Source organism: Coenobita brevimanus, chromosome 90 (assembly GCF_032717465.1).
Source record: "Coenobita brevimanus isolate Jiangsu-jjx chromosome 90, ASM3271746v2, whole genome shotgun sequence".
NCBI lineage: Eukaryota > Metazoa > Arthropoda > Malacostraca > Decapoda > Coenobitidae > Coenobita > Coenobita brevimanus.
Window position 1 is genome coordinate 23,788,203 of NC_137043.1, and position 24,480 is coordinate 23,812,682.

The 24,480-nt window shown below is 45.2% G+C and overlaps 1 protein-coding gene across 1 annotated transcript; it reads left to right on the forward strand.

The window, feature by feature from the left end:
* Positions 1–285: 285 nt before the first annotated feature.
* Positions 286–24,058, forward strand: LOC145411577 (uncharacterized). The gene is made up of 3 exons (XM_080281586.1): positions 286–428; positions 1,132–1,277; positions 23,290–24,058. The coding sequence occupies exon 3, from the start codon at positions 23,290–23,292 to the stop codon at positions 23,746–23,748; it is 459 nt and encodes a 152-aa protein (XP_080137712.1). The 5' UTR covers positions 286–428; positions 1,132–1,277; the 3' UTR covers positions 23,749–24,058.
* The last annotated feature ends 422 nt before the right edge of the window (positions 24,059–24,480 follow it).

Consider the following 24,480-nt stretch of genomic DNA (forward strand, 5'->3'; position numbering starts at 1 on the left):
ACGCATCATATCAGTAAGTCACCTAGGAGCAGAGAAACACACCGACCCACTCTCACCGTAAGAATATTTGCAAACAGATGGAAACAAGAGGCAGAAAAGGCGATACACTTGGCAAACTTTAGCTGCCGACACTACGAAACGAGAGAGAGAGAGAGAGAAGTATAGGAACTCCCAAATGCGCAGAATCCTGAAAGTGACTCTAAGCGTGATTCTCTCCAGTCCTGTGCTCGCCCCCTTCAGTGACACACACACTCACACCCTCCCCACCCCACCCCCATCCTCGGTCTGCCCCTCCTCACCCTCACCTGGCTAGGAGTATGCCCATCGTCGGACTGAAGGGACGAAATTATCCAGGAAGACATAAGGATTCCTATTAATTAACCTTTGCATCACCTACCGCGACCATTCTCACTCAAGTCGTATTTTCCGTAAGTTTTTTTTCCCCGCCGTTTTACCTAACTATTTTTGTCGTTTAATTGTGCGACTATATCATTCTTGTTTGCTATTATTTTAGGAATGATAGAGACTGAAGGATAGGGGTTTGTCTGTGGTTGCTATTTGCTGACACGGTAATAGTGTGTGAAATATGTGGTGTGTGTGTGTGTGTGTGTGTGTGTGTGTGTGTGTGCTAGGATGGTGCCAGGAATGGAGGTGACGGGTGAGGGGAAAGGGGGGGGGGGACATGGAATATGGATCGCTGTGGTGCTCTCACTCCCCATCCCTCCCTTCCATATCCTCTTCTCTCCCATCTTCCCCTTCGTCCCAAAATGCTTATATGATGGCTTTCACAAAATTACTAGTACATAATTCATTTGTCTAATCCAAAACATTATTTTTCCAACCAAAATACTTCTTCACATTCCTTATCCTTAAAACATCTCCATTTTCTGCCTCCATTTCTGTCCCGTGTCCCTCATGACGCAAGCGCCGCTCAATGTTGTTGTTTACATCCGTCGCCATGACAACCACTGCACCAAACCACACCCGTTTTCTATGCCACTTCCATAGCAACCCTGAAGCGGGAAACAGGGTGTGCTATATAGATTTTAAACCCCATTTTTCGACTGCATTTACTGATTTGACTCATTTCTCCGGCACATGGGACTGCGGAACGATGATGGGGGAGTGCAGGAGGTGGTGAGAGTGCAGTGCGTGACGGCTAAGCAAGAGCAGGAGTACCAACAGCGGACGGTGGCAGGATGCACCAATCGACTAAGACGAACTTGCTACCTGTCGTGAGTCGCATCTACTTAGCCTTCTGACGATTATCCCTCCAAGTAAGTATACCTTCGAGCAAACAAAAGTACAGCCATAAAGTTTAAGCACATGTATCCCCTCTAATAAAATCCCAAACCAGAAAGTTGTGCATAATAACGAAGTGTTTGTGAGTGAAGGCATGTTGCTTTGTTTTGTTGTGGTGTCAATGCGGGATGGGTCGAGGCAGCCCATTGGTCAGCCTCACGGTGCTCGCGGCCAATCAGAGAGGCGGAAACTGCAGACATGCACGCAATACGGATATTTTGGTGGATATTTGTTTGTTTATTCAATTATTTATCTTTACATGGTTTTGTAAGGAAGGCGAGTGTGATGGTGTGGATGTGGGTGAAGGTCTGGGTGTGGGTATGAGTGTAGTGTGGTTCAAGGTGTGGTAAGGGCGTGGGTGTGGTGTCAGTATGGGTAAGGTGAGGGTGTGGGTGTGGCTAGGGCGCAGGTCTGGTGTGGGTGTGGGTGTGATGTAGGTGTGGATGAGGTGTGGATGTGGTGAGGATGTGAGTGTGGTTAGGGTGTCGGTGTGGTGTGGGTGTGGCGAGGCTGTGGGTGTTGTGAAGGTGTGGATGTGGTGTGATTGTGGGTGCGGGGAGAGTGTGGGTGTGGTGAAGGTGTAAGAGTGGTGAAGGTGGAGGTTTGGTGTGGGTGTGGCGAGAATGAGGGTTTGGTGTGTGTGTGTGTGTGTGTGTGTGTGTGTGTGTGTGTGTGTGTGTGTGTGTGTGTGTGTGCGTGCGTGCGTGTGTGTGTGTGTGTGTATGTGTGTGTGCGTGTGTGTGGGTGCAGATGTAGTGAGGCTTTGGGTGAAGTGAGGGTGTGGGTGCGGTGTGGTTGTGGTGACAGTAAGGGGAGAGCGGATGTGATGAGGGTGTGGTGAAGTGAGTGTGGGTGTGGTGAGGGTGTGGTGTGGGCGTGTTGTGGGTGTGGGTGTGGTGAGGATGCTGGTGAAGGTGTGATGTGGTGTGGGTGCGGATGTAGTGTGGATATGGATGTGGGTTTCGTGTGAATGTGGTGAGCGTGTGGGTGTGGTGATGACGTGGATGTGGTCAGGGCGTAGTGTGGGTGTGGTATGGGTATGGTATGGGTGTGGTGTGGGTGTGGTGTGGTTTGGCTGTGGGTGTGGAGAGGGTGTGTCCTGTTTGTATTGGGAAAATTCAACGTGAGAGAGAGAGAGAGAGAGAGAGAGAGAGAGAGAGAGAGAGAGAGAGAGAGAGAGAGAGAGAGAGAGAGAGAGAGAGAGAGAGAGAGAGAGAGAGAGAGAGAGAGAGAGAGAGAGAGAGAGAGAGAGAGAGAGAGAGAGAGAGAGGAGAGCTGGTGTAGTCAGTGTGCCTGGTGTTGGTGCCAGTATACCACGTGTGGATATACTCCTCCTCACTCCACACACACGCACACACAGCACCATACCCACACATATCCACACTGGGGTTTCCTATTAATTTTTCACTATTTTCCCTTCACATCCATCCACATTAAGACCTTTATACAACATCCACATCGCTTGCTATCCACACTAGTTACATATACAATACTGGCTATCCACATATATCCACACTGATGGTTTTGTTATATCCACACCAATCGCTATCCACACTATCTACATTTATCTATATTATGGTTTTTCTTTTATAGCCACATTACTAGCTATCCACATTGTAATTTATCCACACCACTCTATCCACATCCATCCACACTGAAGTCTTTTTGTCACATCCATACCCATCCACATTAGCCGTCTTTTACTTACATCTACATCAACTGCAATCCACTTTCATCCACACATCCCCATCCACACTTATGCACATTACGGCTTCCTGTTTATATCCACACCACTCGTTATCCACATGCATCCACATTAATTCTTTTTGCAGCATACACACGTCTTCCTATCCACATCCATTTATAATACAATTCTTTTCTCATCCAGTCACATCCACATTAAGGGGTTGTCCATCATATCCACGCCAATCCACATCATATTAATCCACTTCTGACATCCACACAACACTATCCAATGTCTGCTCCACCCCTGCCATCCACACCAAACCATCCACTGATCCACACTACACAAGTCAAGCCCCATCCACATCTCATCCACACAACAAAGCGGACATCTTAAGTGAGAATGAAGTGGAGATAAGTGGATAAGGTGGATTTACTACACCATGACGGCGGTTACACTGGCTATATATGAGGTGGGTGTGGGTGTATATGGGTGTGGGTGTATGTGGGTCTGGATGTATGTGGGTTTGGGTTTATGTGGGTGTGGGTGTACGGTATGTGGGTGTGGGTGTATGTGGGTTTGGGTTTATGTGGGTTTGGGTGTACAGTGTGTGGGTGTGGATGTATGTGGGTTTGGGTGTATGTGGATGTGGGTTTATGTGGGTGTGGGTGCATGTTTGTTTTGGTGTATGTGGGTGTGGGTTTATGTGGGTATGGCTGTATGTGGATGTGGGTGTATGTGGGTGTTGGTGTATGTGGCTGTGGGTGTGGGTGTGGGTGTATGAGGTTTGGATGTATGTGGGTGTGGGTGCATGTGGGTTTGGGTGTATGTGGGTGTGGGTGTAGGTTTATGTGGGTGTGGATGTGGGTGTCGGTTTATGTGGGTGTGGATGTGGGTATATGTGGGTGTGGGTTTATGTGGGTATGGGTATATGTGGGTGTGGGTTTATGTGGGTGTGGGTGTATGTGGGTGTGGCTTTGGGTGTATGTGGGTGTGGGTGTATGTTGGTGTGGGTTTATGTGGGTGTGGGTTTATGTGAGTGTGGGTTTGTGGGTGTAGGTGTATGTGGGTTTACGTGGGTGTGGGTGTGTGAGTGGGAGTGGGTGTATGTGGGTTTGGGTGTATGTGGATGTAGGTGGGTGTGGGTGTGGGTGTATGTGGGTGTGGGTGTTTGTGGGTATGGGTGTACAGTATATGGGTTTGGGTGTATGTTGGTGTGGGTTTATGTGGGTGAGTTATGTGGGTGTGGGTGTATGTGGGTATGGATGCATGTGGGTGTGGGTGTATGTGAGTGTGGGTTTATGTAGGTGTGGGTGTATGTGGGTGTGGGTGTATGTGGGTGTGGGTGTATGTGGATTTGGGTGTAAGTGGGTGTGGGTTTATGTGGGTGTGGGTGTGAGTTATGTGGGTGTTGGTGTATCTGTGCATGTTGACGGTGAAGGTATGATGTGGGTTAAGATGTGAGTGTGGTGTGGGTATGGGTGTGGGCGTGGTGTTGTTGTTGTGTGGTGTGGGTATTGTTTGATTGTGAGTGCATGTGGGTATTGTCTGGATGTGGTGTGGGTGTATGTGGATGCCGTGTGGGAGTCTTGTTAATGTGGATATGGTGTGCAGCGGTTTATAAATAAATGTGAGGTTGTATGGATGTGGGATGTGGTTTTAAGTGTGGGTATATGGGTGTGGTGTGGGTGTTACATTCGTGTGATGTGGATGTGGTGTGATCTGTGGTTCTGGTGTGAGATGGTGTGATGATGGTGAGGTTGTGGGAATGTGTGGTTGTGGTTAGGATGTAAGTGTGGTAAACGATGGATGTGATGAGGTGTTTTGGGATAGGGATGGGTGTGGGTGCAGATGTGGCATGAATGTGGTGTGGATGTGGATATGCGTGTTGGTATAGTTATGGTGTGGATGTGGTTCTGGTGTGGATGTGTGTGGTGTAACGTAGGTATGGTGTGTTTTTCTGGGGGAGTGTGTGTTGATATGAGTGTTCTGTGGGTGTGGATGTAAATATAAGCTGGTATGGATGTGTTATGGATGTTAATGTCTAGGGCCTGGGTGTCTGGGTGTAGTGTGGGTGTTGATGTGGATATGGTTTGGGTGTGGCTGGGGTGTAGATGTGGATGTGGTGAGAGCATGATGTAGGTATGGTGTGAGTGGTGTGGATGTTGAGTGGGCATGGTGTAAGTGTAGGTGCGGTTATGTGGGTATGGTGTGGATGTGGGTATGGTGTGTTTGTGTAGGGGCTTTGGTGTTAGTAAATGTGGAAGAGTGTGGGTGTGAGGCTGTGATGGAGTGGTTATGGTGTGATGTAGTGAGGGTATAGTGAGGGCGTGGTGTGGGTATCCTTTAGGTGAGATAGGGGTATGGTGTGGTGTGGGTGTGATGTTCATATGGTGTGGGTGTGTTGTGGATGTGATGTACTGTAGGTATGGTGTGGGTATGGTGTGGGTGTGGTGTGGCTGTTGTGGTGTCGAATGATGTGGGTGCTGTGTGGGTGTGGATTTGGGTGTGTAGGTATGGCACGGGTGTGGGAATAAGCGTGTGTGTGGATATGGTGTGGATGGGCGTGGACTTGCATGTGAGTATGGTATGGGTATATTTTGAGTGTGAGTATGATGAGGTTGGGGTCTGGATGTGCGTACTGTATGGTGTCGGGGAGGGTATGGCTTGAGTGTGGTGTCAGTGTGGATATGGTGTGTGAGGATATGGGTGTATGTGGGCAAGTTAGGGAGGTAGATGTAAGTGTGGATATTTTATAAGTGTGGGGTGCGTGACTGTGCGTGCATGTGGAAGAGGGGTTGGTATTGGTGAAGACGTGTGTGTGTGTGTGTGTGTGTGTGTGTGTGTGTGTGTGTGTGTGTGTGTGTGTGTGTGTGTGTGTGTGTGTGTGTGTGTGTGTGTGTGTAAACTTCAGTACAGTGTTAGTGATAAAGGTGAGTGGTTGCAAGTGGTGGTAGTGGTGGTAGTTGTGGTAGTGTTGGTAATGTAATAATAACAGCAGAGACTGTATTAGCAACAGTGATAGTGGCACTGATGGTAGTACTGGTGATGGTAGTTGTAGTGGCACTGATGGTAGTACTGGTAATAGTAGTTGTAGTGGCACTGATGGTAGTACTGGTAATAGTAGTTGTAGTGGCACTGATGGTAGTACTGGTAATGGTAGTTGTAGTGGCACTGATGGTAGTACTGGTAATGGTAGTTGTAGTGGCACTGATGGTAGTACTGGTGAGGGTGGTGGTAGTGCTAATGGTGATAGTAAAGGTCATGGTAGTGGTAGTAATAATGGTGGTAGTAGTAATAGTGGTAGTGGTAATAATGACTCCAATGACAGTGGTAGTGATAGTCCTGATGCTCTGGTAACGATGGTGGTAGTGGTGATAACAGCTAGTGGTAATGGAGGTACTGGTAAAAGAAATAAAGGATGTTAATGGTATTGGTGGTAGTAGTAATGGTAGTAGGAGTCGTACTGGTGATAGCGGTGGTGGTGGCTGTAGTGGTGATGATGGTGGTAGCGGTGATGGTGGTGGTGGCAGTGGTGGTGGTGGTAGTAATGGTGGTGGTGGTGGTAGTGGTGGTGGTAGTGGTGGTGGTGGTGATGGCAGTGGTGGTGGTGGTGATGGCAGTGGTGGTGGTGGTGGTGGCAGTGGTGGTGGTGGAGGTGATGGCAATGGTGGTGGTGGTGATGGTGGTAGTGGTGGTGATGGATGTAGTGGTAGTGGTGGTGGTGGTGGTAGTAGTGGTGGGGCTTTGAATTAATAACTAAGCATACCTGGAAATCTCCTTCATAATTATTGGTAGTGTCTGGGAGGGTCGGGGTTTATTCGCTAGTGTGGCAATGTCTGGTAGTGTGGTAGTGTGGCAGTGTCTGGTGGCGTGGTAGTGTGGCAGTGTCTGGTGGCGTGGTAGTGTCTGGTGGCGTGGTAGTATGGCAGTGTCTGGTAGTGTGGTAGTATGGCTGTGCGTGGCTTACTGGTGTTGTAGTGTCCTTATTCGTACTCGCATGGTAGTATCTGGTAGTGCAATGATGTCTGGTAGCGAAGTAGTGTGGCAGTGTTTGGTATTGCGGTAGTGTGTAATAGTGTGGTAGTGCATTGTGGTGTCCGGTAGTATGGTAGCGTTTGGTAGTGTGATCATGTATGGTAGTGTGGTAGTATCTGGGTGTGTGGTAGCAAGGTAATGTGGTAGCGTCTGGTAGTATGGTAGCGTTTGGTAGGTTATATGGTTTGGTAGTGTGGTAGTGTCTGATTGTATGGTAGTGTGACAGCATGGTGGTGTCTGGTAGCCTGGTATTGTGGCAGTGTAGCTGTGCAGTACTCGCTGGAAGTCTGATAGTGATGGTGTAGTAGTGTGGTAGTATGGCAGTGTCTGGTAGTGTCAGGTACTGTGGTAGTGTAACAGTGTGATAGTGTCTGATGCTGTAGTAGTGTCTGGTTGTACGGTAGTGTCTGGTAGTGTGGCAGTGTTTGGTAGCGAGCTAACATCCAGCAGTGATGTAGTCTGGTAGTAGGTAATGTGTGGTGGTGTGGTATTCTGGTAGCATGGTACCGAATGCAGTGTAGTAGTTTGGTAATTTGGTAGTGTGGTAGTGTTTGGTAGTGTGGTATTATGGTAGTGTCGCGTAGTGTGGTAGTGACTGGAAGTGTGCTAGTACATGGTAGTGTGGCAGTGTATGGTAGTAACTGGATGCAGGGTAGTGTTTGGTAGAATGGTTGTTTCTGGTAGTCTGGTAGTGGGGAGTCGTCTGGAAGTGAGGTAGTTTTTAGTAGTACAGGAGTGTGGTAATGTCTGTTAGTGTGGTAGTATATGAATGAGTAGTAGAGTGTGCTAGTGTGGTAGTCTAATAATGTCTGTGTAATAGTGTGGTAGTGACTGGTACTGTGGTAGTGTCTGGTAGTGTGGTAGTCTCATAATGTCTGTGTAATAGTGTGGTAGTGACTGGTGGTGTGGTAGTGTCTGGTTGTGTGGTTGTATGGTAGTCTAAGAGTGTTTGTATAATAGTGTGGTAGTGACTGGTAGTGTTGTAATCTGATCCTCTATGGTAGTGTGGTAGTGTCTGGTGGTGTTTGGAAGTCTGGTAGTGTGAGAGTGTGTATGTAATAGTATGATGGTGACTGGTAGTGTGGTGGTCTGGTACTATATGGTAGTGTGGTAGTGTCTGGTAGTGTAGTAGTATGATAGTGTTTGTGTGATACTGTGGTAGTGTTCATCAGTGTAGTAGTGTGGTGATGTTTGGTAGTGTGGCAGTATTGTAGTGCCTGGTAGTTTGGTTGAAATGCAGTGTCTAATACAGTAGTGTGGTAGTGCCTGGTAGTGGGGTGATGTCAGTGTTTGGTCGTGTGGTAGTTGGAAATGTAATATTCCGGTGGTGTGGTAGTTCCTGGTAGTGTGGTATTGTCTGGTTGTGCGTTAGTGTTTGGTTGTGTGGTAGTATCTGGTTGTGTGGTAGTTTGGTTGTATGGTACTACCGGGAATTAATGGAGTCTGGTAGAATGGTAGCGTCTGGTTGTGTCTGTCAAGGAAGTAAATGCTGCTGATGTTCGTGTGGTAGTTTGTGGTAGTGTGGTAGTGTCTGGTAGTGTGTTAGTGTGGCAGTGTCTGGTAGTGTGTTAGTGTGGTAGTTTCTGGTAGTGTGTTAGTGTGGTAGTTCTGGTAGTGTGTTAGTGTGGTATTCTGATAGTTTGGTAGCGTCTGGTAGTGTGTTTGTGTGGTAGTGTCTGTCATTTTGGTATTATCTGGATGTGTGGTAGTGTATGGTAGTGTGGTAAGGTGGTAGTGCTGGTCGTGTCTTGGTGTGTGGTAGTGTAGTAAGGTAGAAGTGTGGTAAGGTGGAAGTGTCTAGTAGTGTAGCAGTGTCTGGAAATGTGGTAGTGTCTGGCAGTGTGGTAGTGTCTGGCAGTGTGGTAGTGTCTAGCAGTGTGGTAGTATGGTAGTGTTTGGACGCGTGGTACTGTGGTAGTTTGTGGAAGTATGGTAGTAGCCAAGTTTAGTAGTGTTGTAATGTAGTACTGTCTGTGAATGTGGTAGTGTCTGGAAATGTGGTAGTGTGGTAATGTAGTAGTGTCTGGAAGTGTGGTAGTGTGGTAAAGTGGTAGTGTCTGATGGTGTGGTAGTGTCTTAGTTTGGTGAGGTGGTAGTGTATAGTAGTGTGGTAGTGTCTGGAATGGTAGTGGCTGGATGTGTAGTAGTGTCTGGTTGTGTGGTTTGTGGTCGTTTCTGGAAGTGTGGTAGTGTATGGTGGTGCTGTAGTCTATGCTAGTGTGGTAGTGTCTGGCAGTGTGGTAATGTCTGGTATTGCGGTATTATTAATAGTGTGGTAGTGTCTGGAAGTGTGGTAGTGTCTGGTTGGATCGTGGCCAGATTATAAGGCAGTAGAGGTAACCGCCTTCCCTTGGGGTTGTTTAAAAATGATGTAGAATTGTTTTTTTCTCCTGAATCCGGTGACGTCTATAATTATCCATCCTTTTTATCTCCACACGATTTTATTTAGTTATTTTTTTTTTTTTTACTGAGATGACCTTTTCGAACTGGAAAGATTAGATTCAGTTTTCTCTTACACATCACCAAGAAGGGGCTCTCTTAGGTGAAATAAATAGCCTGGAAGTAGCAAGAGTAAACGTAACAATGAGTCACCTGGTTGATGGTGTTGGATGGTGGTTGTTATGAAGGCGAGGTGAGGTGTTCTGTTGTGTTGCTCTTGCCTCCAGATGATTTTATTTATTTTAGGGGAAAGGTGTTATGGTAAATCTGTCAGTAAAAAATTAATTTAACTCCCCGACTCAGTCTCACATAAACTGGATAAAGTCGTCAGGCAGCAGCAGGAAGGGCACACAAATAATGACGTATTGACACTAAAGGGGCTCTCTCTGTTTGACTGCCAACACAGACCACACTGCTCTAAATACAGTGTACGTGTTAACCCTTTGAACGCCAGGACTTTCGTGTGTGTGTGTGTGTGTGTGTGTGTGTGTGTGTGTGTGTGTGTGTGTGTGTGTGTGTGTGTGTGTGTGTGTGTGTGTGCGTGTGTGTGTGTGTAATTCTTGAAACTACCAGACATTTTTCTCAGCTTACGGAAGAGGTTAGAAGATTCGGTGATGTAGGGGCTGTGTTTTATTTCATTCTTCCTGCCAACAGAAGATTATATTCAATGTAGGGCACAACTCTAGCAGCAGTGGTTAATGAAAGCTTTGTCTAACCCTTCAAGATTCAAGCCACTCCCAAGCTGAACAAAATCGCCTCGTGATAGGAATTACAGAATACAACGTCAAATCCGTCTCCAAAAAGGTCAGAACATATGGGTCAAATGCATCCCCCTCGAGGGAAAAAAAAAAAAATCCGACATGTTTTCATCATTTATCTTTCCCAAGCCTGAAATCAGTACATTACGTCTAGAACCCCGGAAGTAAAGTTCACTGTTATAAGAAAAAAACGTTACGAAAACAGGCAGGAATTTTCAAATGACTCTAATTTCAAAGAGTGAGTGCAGAAAAATAAAGTGTGGAGCAACGTATCCTGAACTCCAAATATCACTACCGACTTTATTTTATGAGTTAATTTCTTTAGCAAAACTGTCATAAAATAATTGTTTCAACGTCTCAGCGAACACCAGTTTCGAATAATTATGCCAGGAGGATTATTTAGGTACTGAGATTTTCCTCCTAGTACTCTGGAATTTGATCAGTTTATTGTGCGGGTCTCTGCTTGTTTCCCTCGCTCGTGTCATCGCAGTGAAAGGGTTAATGGAGGCTTTATCTAACCCCTCCAGCACGTCATCGCTGTGGGGGGGGGGGTTAATGGGCTGTGCTGAGATCCACAAACACGCTTGCGATCGATTCTCCGTCGCGACTAGAATATTCGTTTTTTCCAGGAAGCGCAAGGCAGGGAGGGTGTAGCGCCTTCCTGTGTCCCTGATTCGTCCTGGAGAAAAAAGAACCTTAGTTACGAGAGGCATCTGATCATAGCTTCCTTCGTGAACTCAGGCTCTGGTTCCATATTTCGGTCTGCAAATAATGGTGACCTGTTGTATTGGCTTAGTTTCTGTCTGTCTGTCTGTCTGTGTGTCCGTCTTCTCCTTCCTCTTTCTTTTTCTTTCAAACATTCCACATTTTGGTGACATTCCTTTCATTTTTCATCAATGCACTTCAAACTTTGTGCTGTTATTTTTTGGACAGATCCCCCACATACCTTTCATTATTATTATTATTATTAGTAGTAGTAGTAGTACCTCCGCCAAGGTTATGTTTTCACCCCTGTCCGTTTGCTTGTTTGTTTGTTGGTTGGTTTGTGAGCAAGATTACACAAAAACTACTGGACGGATTTCCACGAAACTTTGTAGAAGAATGGGCCTTGGCACAGAATAGACTCCATTAAATTTTGGTGCGGATCCAGATAAAGGTGTGGATCAAGTTTTTTATATATTTTTTTCACTTTAACATTGCGAGACAGCGCGTTTTTCGACATTTTCGTAAATTTTTCAGTCAAAAGAACTGCATGTTGGGCCTTGGCGGAGGTATGCGCTTTACTGAGTGCCATTCTAGTTGTTGTTATTATTATTATTATTATTATTATTATTATTATTATTACCTCAGACTACGAAGTTGGAAGAAGTTATGCATTCACCTACGTTTGTCTGTTTGTTTGTAAGCACGATATCTCCAAATGTTCCCAATGAACTTCAATGACATTTTGTGGAAGGGTGGGCCATGAGCCAAGAAAGTATTGATTATATTTTGGGGCGGATCCGGATCCGGATTCTACAATGGCACTGGCAGACGTATAAGATCTCTGAGAGCGTTCTAGTTATTACTATTATTATATTATTATTATTATTAATATTATGGTCAAACCACACAGATACACAAAGTTCGGTTCCAGAGTTCTTGTATGTTCATTAATCATTATGGCACACTGCACAAACGTGTGTCAGTGCACCGTAGCTGTGTGCAGATCATCCTGCATGTTGGCAGTCTTTAATTACAAATCTTAGGAGTTTAAGATACGTAAAATGTGGCTTGTTTATACTCTAGTCCTCACTCTTACAACTAACATACACTGCGCAGCCAAACTAGAAAAGAATATTTACAAGGCAGAGAGAGAGAGAGAGAGAGAGAGAGAGAGAGAGAGAGAGAGAATTATTTGAGTGAACTGCTCCAGCGACTTGTTTATTCTCTAAACTGGTTAAATCTGCCACGATCGGGACGTGGTATTTTATTCCAGTTAACGCTTGATGCTTGTATTCAGCTGAGTGAGTCAAAAGAATCTTAGAGTGTTAATAATTAGGGAGTCTGAACCTCCACAGCCCTATGTCACTTGCAGTACATCATAAAATATACTTGTATTAGCTAATGGAGGGCTGGGGTGGTGGGGTATACGAGAAAAGGGGGTGTGAGCTGGGGGGAGGGCGGCCAAATGGCAGGGGAGAGGGCGACATGGAGGCGATTTGTTTGTGGCCACTCCTTGCCGGATGAAGGCGTCTGGCTATAGATAGACAGATAGAAATAGCTGTACATATTTTAACATTCTTTAAAGGGATATGATGAAGGTGTCAGGCTCAGGTATATGTAGTAACCTTTTCCCGTCTTCAGTATTGATATTAAACCCTGCCAACAAACCTGAGCTGTTTGTTTGGTGGCTCAGGCAGTGTGAAGTGTGGTAGTCTGTCTGGTGGTGTGGTAGTCTTTGGCAATATGGTAGTGTTTGGTAGTGCTAGTGTCTGGTAGGCTGGTAGTGTTGCTTATCACTGTAATGTTTGATATAGTGATAGTGTCTGATAGTGCGGTAGTATCTGGTAGTGTCAGTGTGTGGTAGTGTGGTGGTGTGACTGACCCGGGTAGAGTGGTTTTGTGGTACATCTGGCAGTATGGGCGGTGTGACAGTGTCCGGTGATGTCTGGTAGTGTTGTAGTGTCTTGTAGTGTCAGGTAATGTGGTAGTGTGATAGCATGATACTACCTAGCAGTATGGTTGTCTGTGGTGTGGTAGTATCAGGCAGAATGGTAGTATTATAGTGCCTGGTAGTGGTATCCGTCATGTTGGTATGGGTTAGTCTAAAGGTGTCTGGTAGTACGGTAGTGACTGACTGGCTTACAGGTAGTGGTGGTTTCGGATAAGGTAGTGTGGTTGTGGCTGTGGTGGTTCTGTGTGGTGCTTGTGTGGTTGTGATAGCGTGGCTGAGATTGCATTATGATAGTTGTGTGGTAGTGTGGTTATGGTTAAGTAATATGGTAGTGTGATGGTAGCGGGGTGGTGTGCGTGGTAGCAAGGTAATGGTAGAGTGGTATGGTACTGTGATGGTGGCAGTGTGGTATGTATGGTAGTAAGAAAAGGTGTGAAAGTGGCGTGGCAGTGTGGTTGTGGTGGTATGGTGTGAAGGGTGTGGTAGTGCGGTATGTGTGGTAGTACTGTGGTGAAATGACGTAATGGTAGTGTGGTTATGGCTCTGCGGTAGGATGATAAGAGTGGTTTGTGTGGTAGTGTGGTTGAAAATGATTGGTGTGGTAGTACGGTGGTGGCAGAGTGGTATGTGTGGTAATATAATGGTGGACTGGCGTGAGGGTGGAGTGCGAGTGTGGCTGTGGTAGTGTGGTATGAATGGCGAGGCTGAGAGGGATGTGTGGTCGTACTGTGGCTGTGTAGTTGTGGTGTTGTGTGGTAGTGCGGTTGTGGTGGTGAAGGTTAGCCTGTGAATATATGAATGAATGTATGAATGGGTAAATAAATATGAATACATGTGTGCAGAGGTGGCAATGAATAAATGAATGAATGGATAAATGGATAATAAATATAAATGTCAGGGCTTTAAATGGACCAAAAATCGTACTCTCGTCAGTTAAAGGAGCTCCCTAACACCTCTTCCTTAGCTATTTATTTTTGGATATGGCTGGTTAATATCCTTTTGTATATTATTTAGTCAGAGTATAGTAATGTCAGAAGGATTTATATAACACAGAATAGGATAGTAAGGTGTAATAAGCAAAATGAATCGCTTAGGAAAAGGTGTTAGGGAGCCTCGTTAGGGAGACTACGGGCATAAATGTTATATGGCAATCCCTCCTCGCACCCCGTCACTACTGCTTCGGAGATGTCGCGGCACCTCTTCCTCAGCGATTTATTTCTCACATCACACCTCCATAAACCTCGTGTGCTGTAGGCTAGTAATGCAAACTGTGTGGGTATTACAGAGGTTTACGTCTTATTAAATCCCTCTCGTAATGATGAAGCTGATATTTGAATCATTTTTTCTGTCGCAAGAGACTGAGTGGTTTATTTCTGTGGGCTTTCCTTTGTACCTTTTTGTTTGTTTTCTTTGTACCCTTTTGTTTGTTTTTCTTTGTACCCTTTTGTTTGTTTTTCTTTGTACCCTTTTGTTTGTTTTTCTTTGTACCCTTTTGTTTGTTTTCGTACTCTTTTGTTTGCTTTCTTTGTAGCACTTTGTTTTCTTTGAACCACTTCGTTTGTTTTCTTTGTATCCTTTTGTTTGTTTTCTTTGCACTTTTGTTTTCTTTGCATAATTTTCTTTGCTTTGTATCCTTTTGTTTGTTTTTCTTTGTACCCTTTTGTTTGATTTCTTTGTACCCCTTTGCTTGTTTTTCTTTGTACTCTTGTTTGTTTGCTTTCTTTGTACCTTTTTGTTTGTTTTCTTTGTACTCCAGTTGTTTTTCTTTGTACTCCTTTTGTTATTCTTTGTACTCTTTTGTCTGATTTCTTTGTACCATTGTTTTTCTTTGTACCCTTTTGTTTTCTTTGTACTCCTGTTGTCTGTTTTTCTTTGTACCCTTTTCTTTGCTTGCTTTGTACTCCTTTTGTTTTCTTTTAATAATTTTCTTTTTTTTGTATCCTGTTTGTTTTTCATTGTACCCTTGTTTTTCTTTGTACCTTTTTGTTTGTTTTCTTTGTACTCCAGTTGTTTTTCTTTGTACTCATGTTTTTTGTACCCTTTTGTTTGTTTTCTTTATACCCCTTTGATTGTTTTTCTTTGTACTCTTGTTTGTTTGCTTTCTTTGTACCTTTTTGTTTGCTTTTCTTTGTAATCCTGTTGTTTGTTTTCTTTGTACCTCTTTTGTTTGTTTTTGTACTCCTTTGCTTGACTTTCTATGCACACAATATTCCAAAGGACGGGAGGTGTGAGAAGCACAATAAATCGCTACGAAATAGGCACTACGAAGCTTCCCAGTCCAACGACAATATGAAGATGTGTAGTGTGTGTGGTTTGGGTGTGAAGTGGTTGTAGTGATGGTTGTGTGTTGGTGTGGTTGTGGTAGTGTGGTGTGACGTGGTTGTGGTATTGTGGTGATGGTTGTATGGTGGTGTGGTTGTAGTAGTGTGGTGTGATGTGGTTGTGGTGATGGTTGTGTGGTGTTGTGCTTGTAGTAGTGTGGTGTGACGTGATTGTGGTGATGGTATGGTTGTAGTAGTGTGGCGTGATGCTGTGGTGATGTGGTGATGGTTGTGTGGTGGTGTGGTTGTAGTAGTATGGTGTGACGTAATTGTGGTGATCTGGTGATGGTTGTGTGGAGGTGTGGTTGTAGAAGTGTGGTGTGACGTGGTTTTGGCGATGTGGTGATAGTTGTGTGGTGGTGTGGTTGTAGTAGTGTGGTGTGATGATGGTTGTGTGGTGGTGTGGTTGTGGTAGCGTGGTGACGAGTGTGGTAGTGAGGTGCGAAAGGTGTAGCACTGTGGTAGTGGCTTGTGGTATTGTGGTGTGGAGGGTGTGGTTGGGTGTTGTAGTGCGTTAGTGTTGGTATGGTAGTGTGGTGGTGCAGTTGTGGTAGAGGGACTAAGCAGTGTGGTGTTGTGGTGATGTGGTTGTTGTGCGGTGTAAAGAGTGTGGTTATAATGTGTACGTATGAAACTGTGTGTAGTGGTGTGGCTGTGTGGTATTGTGGCGTGCTAGTGTGGTGTTAGGGGTGTGGTAGTGTGGCATTGTGGCGTGCTGTGAGGGGCATGATAGAGTGGTAGTGTGGTGGTGTAGTGTGGGGGGGTGGTGGTACTGTGGTTGTGGTGTGAGGTTTGTGGCTGTGAGGTATGAGGGGCGTGGTAGTGTGGTGTGAGGGGTGTAGCAGTGTGGTATGAGGAAGGTAGTGGTGTGGTATGAAAGGTGTGGTAGTGTGGTTTTAGGGGTGTGGTAATATGTTGTGAGGGGTGTGGTAGTGTGGTGTGAAAGTGTAGTGGGGCGTGAAGGTGTAGTGTGGTGTGAAGTTGTGGTAGTGTGGTATGAAGGGTGTGTTAGTGTGGTGTGGAGATGTGGTAGTGTGGTGTGAAGGTGTAGTAGTGTGGTATGGAGGGTGTGGTAGTGTGGTGTGGAGATGTGGTAGTGTGGTGTGAAGGTGTGGTAGTGTGGTATGAAGGGTGTGGTAGTGTGGTGTGGAGATGTGGTAGTGTGGTGTGAAAGTGTAGTGTGGTGTGAAGGTGTAGCGTGGTGTGAAGGTGTAGTGTGGTGTGAAAGTGTAATGCGGAGTGAAAGTGTGGTAGTGTGGTAGGGGTAGTGTAGTGTGGAGATGTGGTAGTGTGGTGTGGAGATGTGGTAGTGTGGTGTGAAGATGTGGTAATGTGGTGTGGAGATGTGGTGTGAAGGCGTGGTAATGTGGTGTGGTGTGAAAGGTGTGGTAGTGTGTTATGAAGGGTGTGGTAGTGTTGTGTGAGGGGTGTGGTAGTGTGGTATGAGGGGTGTGGTGTGAAGGCGTGGTGATGTGGTGTGGTGCAGCAGTGTGGTGTGAGGGGTGTGGCAGTGTGGTGTGAAGGCGTGGTATATAGTGTGGTGTGGTGTGGTAGTGTGGTGTGAAAGGTGTGGTAGTGTGGTATGAGGGGTGTGGTAGTGTGGTGTGAGGGGTGTGGTTGTGTGGTGTGAAGGCGTGGTAGTGTGGTGTGGTATGGTGTTTTAGTGTGGTGTGAAAGGTGTGGTAGTGTGGCGTGAGGGGTGTGGTATTGTTGTATGAGGACAGTGGCAGCGTGAAGGTGTGGCAGTGTGGTGTGAAGCACGTCACAATGTGGTTCGAAGGGTGTGGTAGTGTGGTGTGAGGGGTGTGGTAGTGTGGTGTGATGGCGTGGTGGTTTGGTGTGAAGGTGTGGTAGTGAGGTGTGGCGTGGTAAAGTCGTGTGAAAGGTGTGATAGTGTGGCATGAGGCGTGTGGTTGTGTGGTGTGAAGGGTGTGAAGGTGTGGTAGTGTGGTGTGAAGGGTGTGAAGGTGTGGTAGTGTGGTGTGAAGGGTGTGGTATGAAGGGAATGGCATTGTGGTGGTGTATTAATGTGGTGTGAAGGGTGTGGCAGTGTGGTATGAGGGGTGTTGTAATGAGGTGTGAAGGTGTGGTGTGGTGTGAAAGGTGTGGTGGTGTGGTGTGGTGTAGTGATGCGGTGTATGGGGTCTGGTGTCGTAGTGGTGTGTGTTGGTGTGGTATGAAGGATGTGATGTGGCGTAAGGGGTCTGGTGTTGTAGTGTGGTATGGGGGGTGTGGTGGTGTGGTGTGAAAGATGCGGTGATGTAGTGTGAGGTGTGGTGGGGTGTGGTGATGTGGTATAAGGGGTCTGGTGTTGTGTGGTATGAGGGGTGTGGTGTAGTGTGGTGGTGTGGTGTAGTGTGATGATGTGGTGTAAGGGGTCTTGTGGTATTGGTGTGGTATGAAGGGTGTGGTGAGGGGTGACTCCCCTCCATGACATTTGCTCCCTGCCTCGCCTCCCCCCTCCCCACCACAGGGCCCTTCCCTAGCCATCCACGCCCCTTCGTTTTCTTTCACTCTTCACGTAGAGAAAATGGGTCTCTCTCTCTCTCTCTCTCTCTTTCTCTCTCTCTCTGGTACATAAGGATATTGACTGAAAAATGTATAGTTGTCACAGTACAGAAAGCACATAAATATCACTAGAAGATAGGTCTTGCTACACACTTCCTTCACCGGTAACTATTTTCATACAGGCAGTAGCACACACCTTAAAATGAGAAAGGATTGTAAGGAATCTTACTTGAATAGTAAATAAATGTGGAAATAGAATATTATAAAAGTATAAGGTGAGGTTGACAGAATAGGACGTAATACATTTCCATGACAACTGAACTAAATAAATTGATTGATGGCTCTGGCTAAGGTACTCAGGGCTCACTGTGACTGGGACTCTCCTATGATGGAATATTTACTGAGAAATGTAATTAATATAATGGCTGGAATTAACTAACTTTATGTGTAACTATAGGTAATGAAGCCAGAGCTTTCTGCAACCTTGGTGCAACTTGAGGATATTCATGAAGAACTGAAATTAACATACTCTATTAATCAGCCACAAAATTTGCTCAGTTAGAGCACCGAGTTCTTGATTCCCAGAGATTGCAATCATTGGACATTCCATAAAACAGTGACGTAATGTGTGTGATGCTGGTGCACCATAAGCTGCACAAGAGACAGCGTCAGCTCAATTGAATTCCCAGTACTATACCCAAATCTCAGTATCATAACAACAACGTCATAAAGTCCACCTCTTTTGCCATATCCTGAGTATTTTGAGACATTAACAGCGAAAAGCTGGCACAACCATTTTCCCTGCCAGGTTGTGGCTTACTATTCATATCATTACCAAAATATGAACTGATTTTATTCTGAACATAAGTACAGATAAACTGTACTCGGTATCAAAATCGGGAGAATTCATAAGTTACCAGTATATATTTGGATGTGTACCTTCAGAAGTTATTCGTAAATTGTGCATGAGTACGTGTATGGTTTTCTTCTTGTACATGTGCACTATCCATCTGTGAGTAGGGTAGACTACACAATGTAGGTTTTCATTCACTTTTCATGTTTTGCTATTACTGATTTAGTCATATCGTTGTATATGTCAGGCCAGACCTTATTGTATATTCTCAACTCCCTAATATTAGGAATTACAGTTATACACTTATTTTGAAACGCTAGTACATTTACTTGTTTGTGTCATGTCCTACAGTGCTATTCGACCCGGTCTGCCGGCCCGTTAGCGCCGGCGTTAGGCGGGCAGCTGGCGTCACGTGACTCAGGTGTCCATCCAACCTTTGTGGGTTGGTGGGTAAAAGAGCACCTGGGGTTACACCTAAGGGAGGTAACTGTGGTAACCTGGAGAATGTAGTGGCCTTGTATTCCAGGATATTGTGGGAAAAAAGAAAAAAAAAACGCTACAGGCTCAAAAGCCCAAGTTACGGAGATAAACGCCGCGGCTAAGCGCCCTATGGCGTCTGCCCTAACCTATACGTTTTGTCTATAAGCTTACAGGGCAGGGTCTGGGGACTGGGGTGGGAGACGGAAACGGTAAAATACGAGCATGGCAAGAAGAGGCTCAGAGAAAATTGAATCTTTTTACTTTTACGTACAATGTATAAAAACGTATAATGACATGTAAGACTGCGTACATCCACAATAACCTTGTATTCGATGTTCTTTAGCCAAATTCGGGCAATTTCAGTAGTAAATAAAATTAAATAAACGGCATTTGCGCGTTTGCCACTGCAAAAAGATTTTCTGTGTACACAAAAATTCTTAAATATCGCTGGGGACATGACGCAGTCGAAAAAGGAACCCCAGATACAGTCTTTCTCCCTCCTGTATCATAGGCGACGTGAGAATGCTGGCAGCAAATATAAGTGGATCAATTATTTGAGCAACGATGAAGTGAAATTTCAGATCTTCGCGAAGGAATGCAGCAGTCTCAATCACAGCACCTGTGCTGCATGTAGCCTCGTAACTCCCACTCCACTTGAAGGAAAAGAGAGACTGTTGCTGAAGTTTATTTTGTCTTGCAACATCCCCCCCCCCCATAAAAAAATAGAATCTCTCCCCTCCTGGTGCCGTATTCCCATTGGCTTAGAACATTCCGGAATGCCTTTTCCTCGGTAAGAGGGGCCTTCCTTAAGGTGAATAAAATCGTCTTGAGGCAGTATGAATACAGTCATGCCAAAGGAGTCTTCAGCACAACACTGATTGCTTGATATGGGGGTTTGATTTAACTTTCATTAATCCTTTCACAGTTGAAATTCATCAGATGTTAAATGAAATCGTCTGGTGGCAGTAGGAACGCTATAGGAAAAATGTCATCGTAATGAAGGGATTAACACTCAGGTTCCATATGATTCACTCGCTGCCGAAAAAAAAAAAAAGAAATCGTCCGTCATTAGATAGTATTAAGTACTAGAATTGTCAACACCACGAGAGGGTAAATGATGCCACTGTACACACTCTCTCGCACCTATGCTCACTCTCAGCTGAATAAAATAGTCTGGCGCGTGTTGGAATGAAATACTAGAGTTGTCCCCACCATGGGAGGGTTAAGGGTACCAGTATTACCACTCTCCTATACACACTATGCTGAATATAGCCATCTGGAGTCAGCTGGATCAAAGGAAGAAGGGTGTGTGAAAAAGGAAGGAGGGTGTGTGTAAAAGGCAGGAGGGTGTGTGTAAAAGGAAGGAGGGTGTGTGAAAAAGGAAGGAGGGTGTGTGAAAAAGGAAGGAGGGTGTGTGAAAAAAGAAGTGTGTGTGAAAAAGGAAGGAGGGTGTGTGTAAAAGGAAGGAGGGTGTGTGTAAAAGGCAGGAGGGTGTGTGTAAAAGGCAGGAGGGTGTGTGAAAAAAGGAGAGTGTGTGAAAAAGGAAGAAGGGTGTGTGTAAACGGAAGAAGGGTGTGTGAAAAAGGAAGGAGAGTGTGTGAAAAAGGAAGAAAGGTGTGTGAAAAAGGAAGAAGGGTGTGTGAAAAAGAAATGAGGGTGTGTGAAAAAGGAAGGAGGGTGTGTGAAAAAGGAAGGAGTGTGAAAAGGAAGGAGAGTGTGTAAAAGGAAGGAGAGTGTGTGAAAAAGGAAGAGTGTGTAAAAGGAAGGAGAGTGTGTGAAAAAGGAAGGAGAGTGTGAACAAGGGGGGAGGGTGTGTGAAAAAGGAAGAAGGGTGTGTGAAAAAGGAAGGAGGGTGTGTGAAAAAGGAAGGAAGGTGTGTGAAAAAGGAAGAAGGGTGTGTGTAAAAGGAAGGAGAGTGTGTGAAAAAGGAAGGAGAGTGTGAACAAGGGGGGAGGGTGTGTGAAAAAGGAAGAAGGGTGTGTGTAAAAGGAAGAAGGGTGTGTGAAAAAGGAAGGAGGGTGTGTGAAAAAGGAAGGATGTATCGGTACACGGCTAGCACTAAATATCGTGCCACCGCTAGCACCAATAAAATTATGTGTTCTGCTGTATAGTATAACTACACCACCGTGTTGGATCGACGACACTGTCTGTAGTACACGTCAGCTACTCGCCGTCACTGCCCGACACTTCCCACCAAAGGTCCTCTGCCACGAAAAGGTGGAAGCTGGTCTGTTATTAAGTGATAGCGTAAGGTGACAGAAATGAGCAGATTAAATCTCTCTTTATTGGGTACAGAATAATATAACTGCGACCCGAGAGATATGTAAGAGCGATACCACCTCCCTTAATAACTATAAAACAGCTTCTGACGCTGTACACTCACCGAGCCGACTAGGGCGCGGTGCTGAGGTCAGCTAAAAAGTGAGGTGCCGAGCATTTACATATACTCTGGGCTTATGCAAAAAGTAGAGATAAATGACAACTCTACTTGCACATTTTACACCTCTATTAAATGGTATTAAGTACATTCACATATACCAACATAATAAATGGTTCCCCAGAACTTTACACTTACGCACTATTCAGATATCTTTTCACTTCTCCTAACCTTCTTTTTATAATTGAAACAGGGTGGCACTTATGGTCTGCCATCCACCTTCTTCTTTATACCACAGCTAACAGCGAAATGATATTTGGTTGTTCATCATTCACACTTCATTACACACTGTTAATTATGACTAAACAGCTTTAAAAATTATTATGTACAATGTGTGATACTACAACTTCATATGGAAAAAGATGTTGACACCAGAACAAGGAGGGTGTGTGAAAAAGGAAGGAGGGTGTGTGAAAAAGGAAGGAGGGTGTGTGAAAAAGGAAGGAGGGTGTGTGAAAAAGGAAGGTGTGTGAAAAAGGAACGAGAGTGTGTGAAGAAGGAGGGACGGTATGTGAAAAAGGAAGAAGAATGTGTGAAAAAGGAAGGAAGGTGTGTGTAAAAGGAAGGAGAATGTGTGAAAAAGGAAGGTGTGTGAAAAAGGAAGGAGGGTGTGTGGTACTACTGCAAAACCCTTCACCACAATGATGTCCTTTTGTGATGTATTTTTGACGTCACCACACTATTTAGTTTGAAAAAGCCTCCGTGCAGAGAAGGGGTCGTGAAAAGTACATAATATCTATCCCAACCACTTCGAAAATCTCTCCTTTTATGTCAAACTGGAGGTAGTAATAATTAATGAAAATGGCGACACCGTATTGGAAAGGTGTTATCAGGGAATTCCTTTTGCTGCATGAACCTCTCCCACACCCACCAGTGACAAACCAAATAACTAATAAAAACAACCTTCTGACACTTCCATAAATCACTGTTTATTTATGATTTAGTTATTTACTGACTAGAAACTTCGCCATTAATTTCGGCGAAGAAGGATTACCTCTCCCTCATCCAATATTTTGTTGTTGTTATTCTCTATGCATTAGTATGTGGACGCTTACACCGCCCGTGTCACTAAGCACGCTATTCTCCCTGTCTTGTGCTTTCTCCTTCCTTGCCTTCTGTCTCTGCCTCACCCAGTTCTTAGAGTAGGTGGAATGAAGATGTCAGGATGATGACTGAAAGGGTATGAAAGAAGCAGATGGGAGATGGTGTTCCTTCAACGATACAATACACAAAAGATACAGCCCTAAAGCCGATCATTTCGCGTTGCCTTACACGTGGCGCAAAACCACTGAAGGTCATGGGCAGGGGGAAAGGCAGAATGAGAACAGTTCCAGAGTTGACCTGGTGTGCAAAAGGAAGACTGAAAGTACCGGCTAACTCCTGCTAAAGTCAGACAGAAAATGGGTGAAATTCAGAAGAGCATCAGGGGACACCAACCCTCTGACCTGCAGTTATGTGCTTTTCAGTACTCATAATTCTCCGGCTGAGTGCAAAAAGGGCGAATGACTAATGCCGATTTTGAATGGTTCAGAAAACACCATCCAAAATGGCGTATGTGTCAGTAGTAACAGGGCCACTCAATACTCGCTCGGGAGGCTTTTACCTATATTCCTCATATAAACTTAGCCAAAAGCTGAATTTAAAAGACTGAAGATTTCTGTATGCTCTTCCAAAAAAAATACCAAAAAGTTTTTTGGTCACTGGCCCTTTTTGGACTAAACAGGATAATTTAAACCATTCCAGTTAAAAGTAATTTGAAGTTAATCAGTCCAGTACGAGGACGTTTGCTTTAACTCGTCTTATTTTTTTCCAGATGAACGACACGAAGGAAGAAGCCCTGTGCAACAACGCGCAAAACCACAGGCAACAGCTGCTGCACCACCAGCAAGAGATAGAGAGGGACCTAGAGGCGGGGTCCTGCGCCGATGAGGAGGAGGAGGAGGAAGACGACGGCAGGGAGGACGACAGCGGCAGCGGCGAGGAGGGTAAAGATGGCGGCGACGAGGACGACGACGAGGGCGCGGCGCTAGACGGAGAAAATGGAGAAGCAACGGGGATCCCCAAGTCCTCGTCCATCCCTCCTCTTTACAACGTGGAGCCGGGATGCACTCCACTAGGCTGCTACTCCGCCATTGCCACGTTTATCATCATGGTGTTAGGCATCGTGGCGCTGCTCATGTACTCCTCGCCCAGTAATGTCACCACCGCCAGTCTCAAGGTGGACAAGTACGGTAATTTTACGCCGCCGACTGTCCCGCCAAAAAAACCGTAGGCCTAGCCTTTTGCGAGGACTTTTTTTGGCAGCTTTTTGAGCATTTGTACATTCTCCTTTCATAGCGTGTGTAGTGTTTCCCTTCGTTTTTACTCTGATCCCTTCGACTCACTAGACACCTCGGGCTTCTCTCCGTCCTACTGCGCTTGGTTCTATCATGGTTCCCGACGATGGCTTCAATAGTCCCGTTTTTGTTGTAACCACTTCATTACGATGACGTATTATTGCAGTAAATTCTTGCTACTACCAAACGATTTTATTAAGCACAAGAGATACCCTGGAGGCAAACAATTTAATGAAGGCTATGTAACCTATCCAGTTCAAAAATAGTCGGGGGAGGGGGGGGAGGTTAGTTGGGGCCAAATCCTAAAGGGATGCCTACCTGGCCCACAATGTTAAGTGTATTAATGTTAAACCAGTTTAACAGCTGTGCTAACACCAGAAGATCTTCTCAAGGCTCTAAGCAGCAGTTGTAGCTGCATGATTGTTAAAACTTTTAAATCAAAGTTACATGTTTCGTATTAAGCATGACAGTGTACGTTTTTGGATTTACTTAAGCTTGTTTAAACATACTGGACTGAACAAAAACCTGAGAAGTGAGATCACACACAGAATAAATATACGCTCAACAAAACACTGTTTGCAGATGGTCCTGTCACTATGAGTTCAGCTCTTAACAGTATGCTTATCAACTGAGACTAAATGCAGCACCGCTATACTCGTATGTAAAAA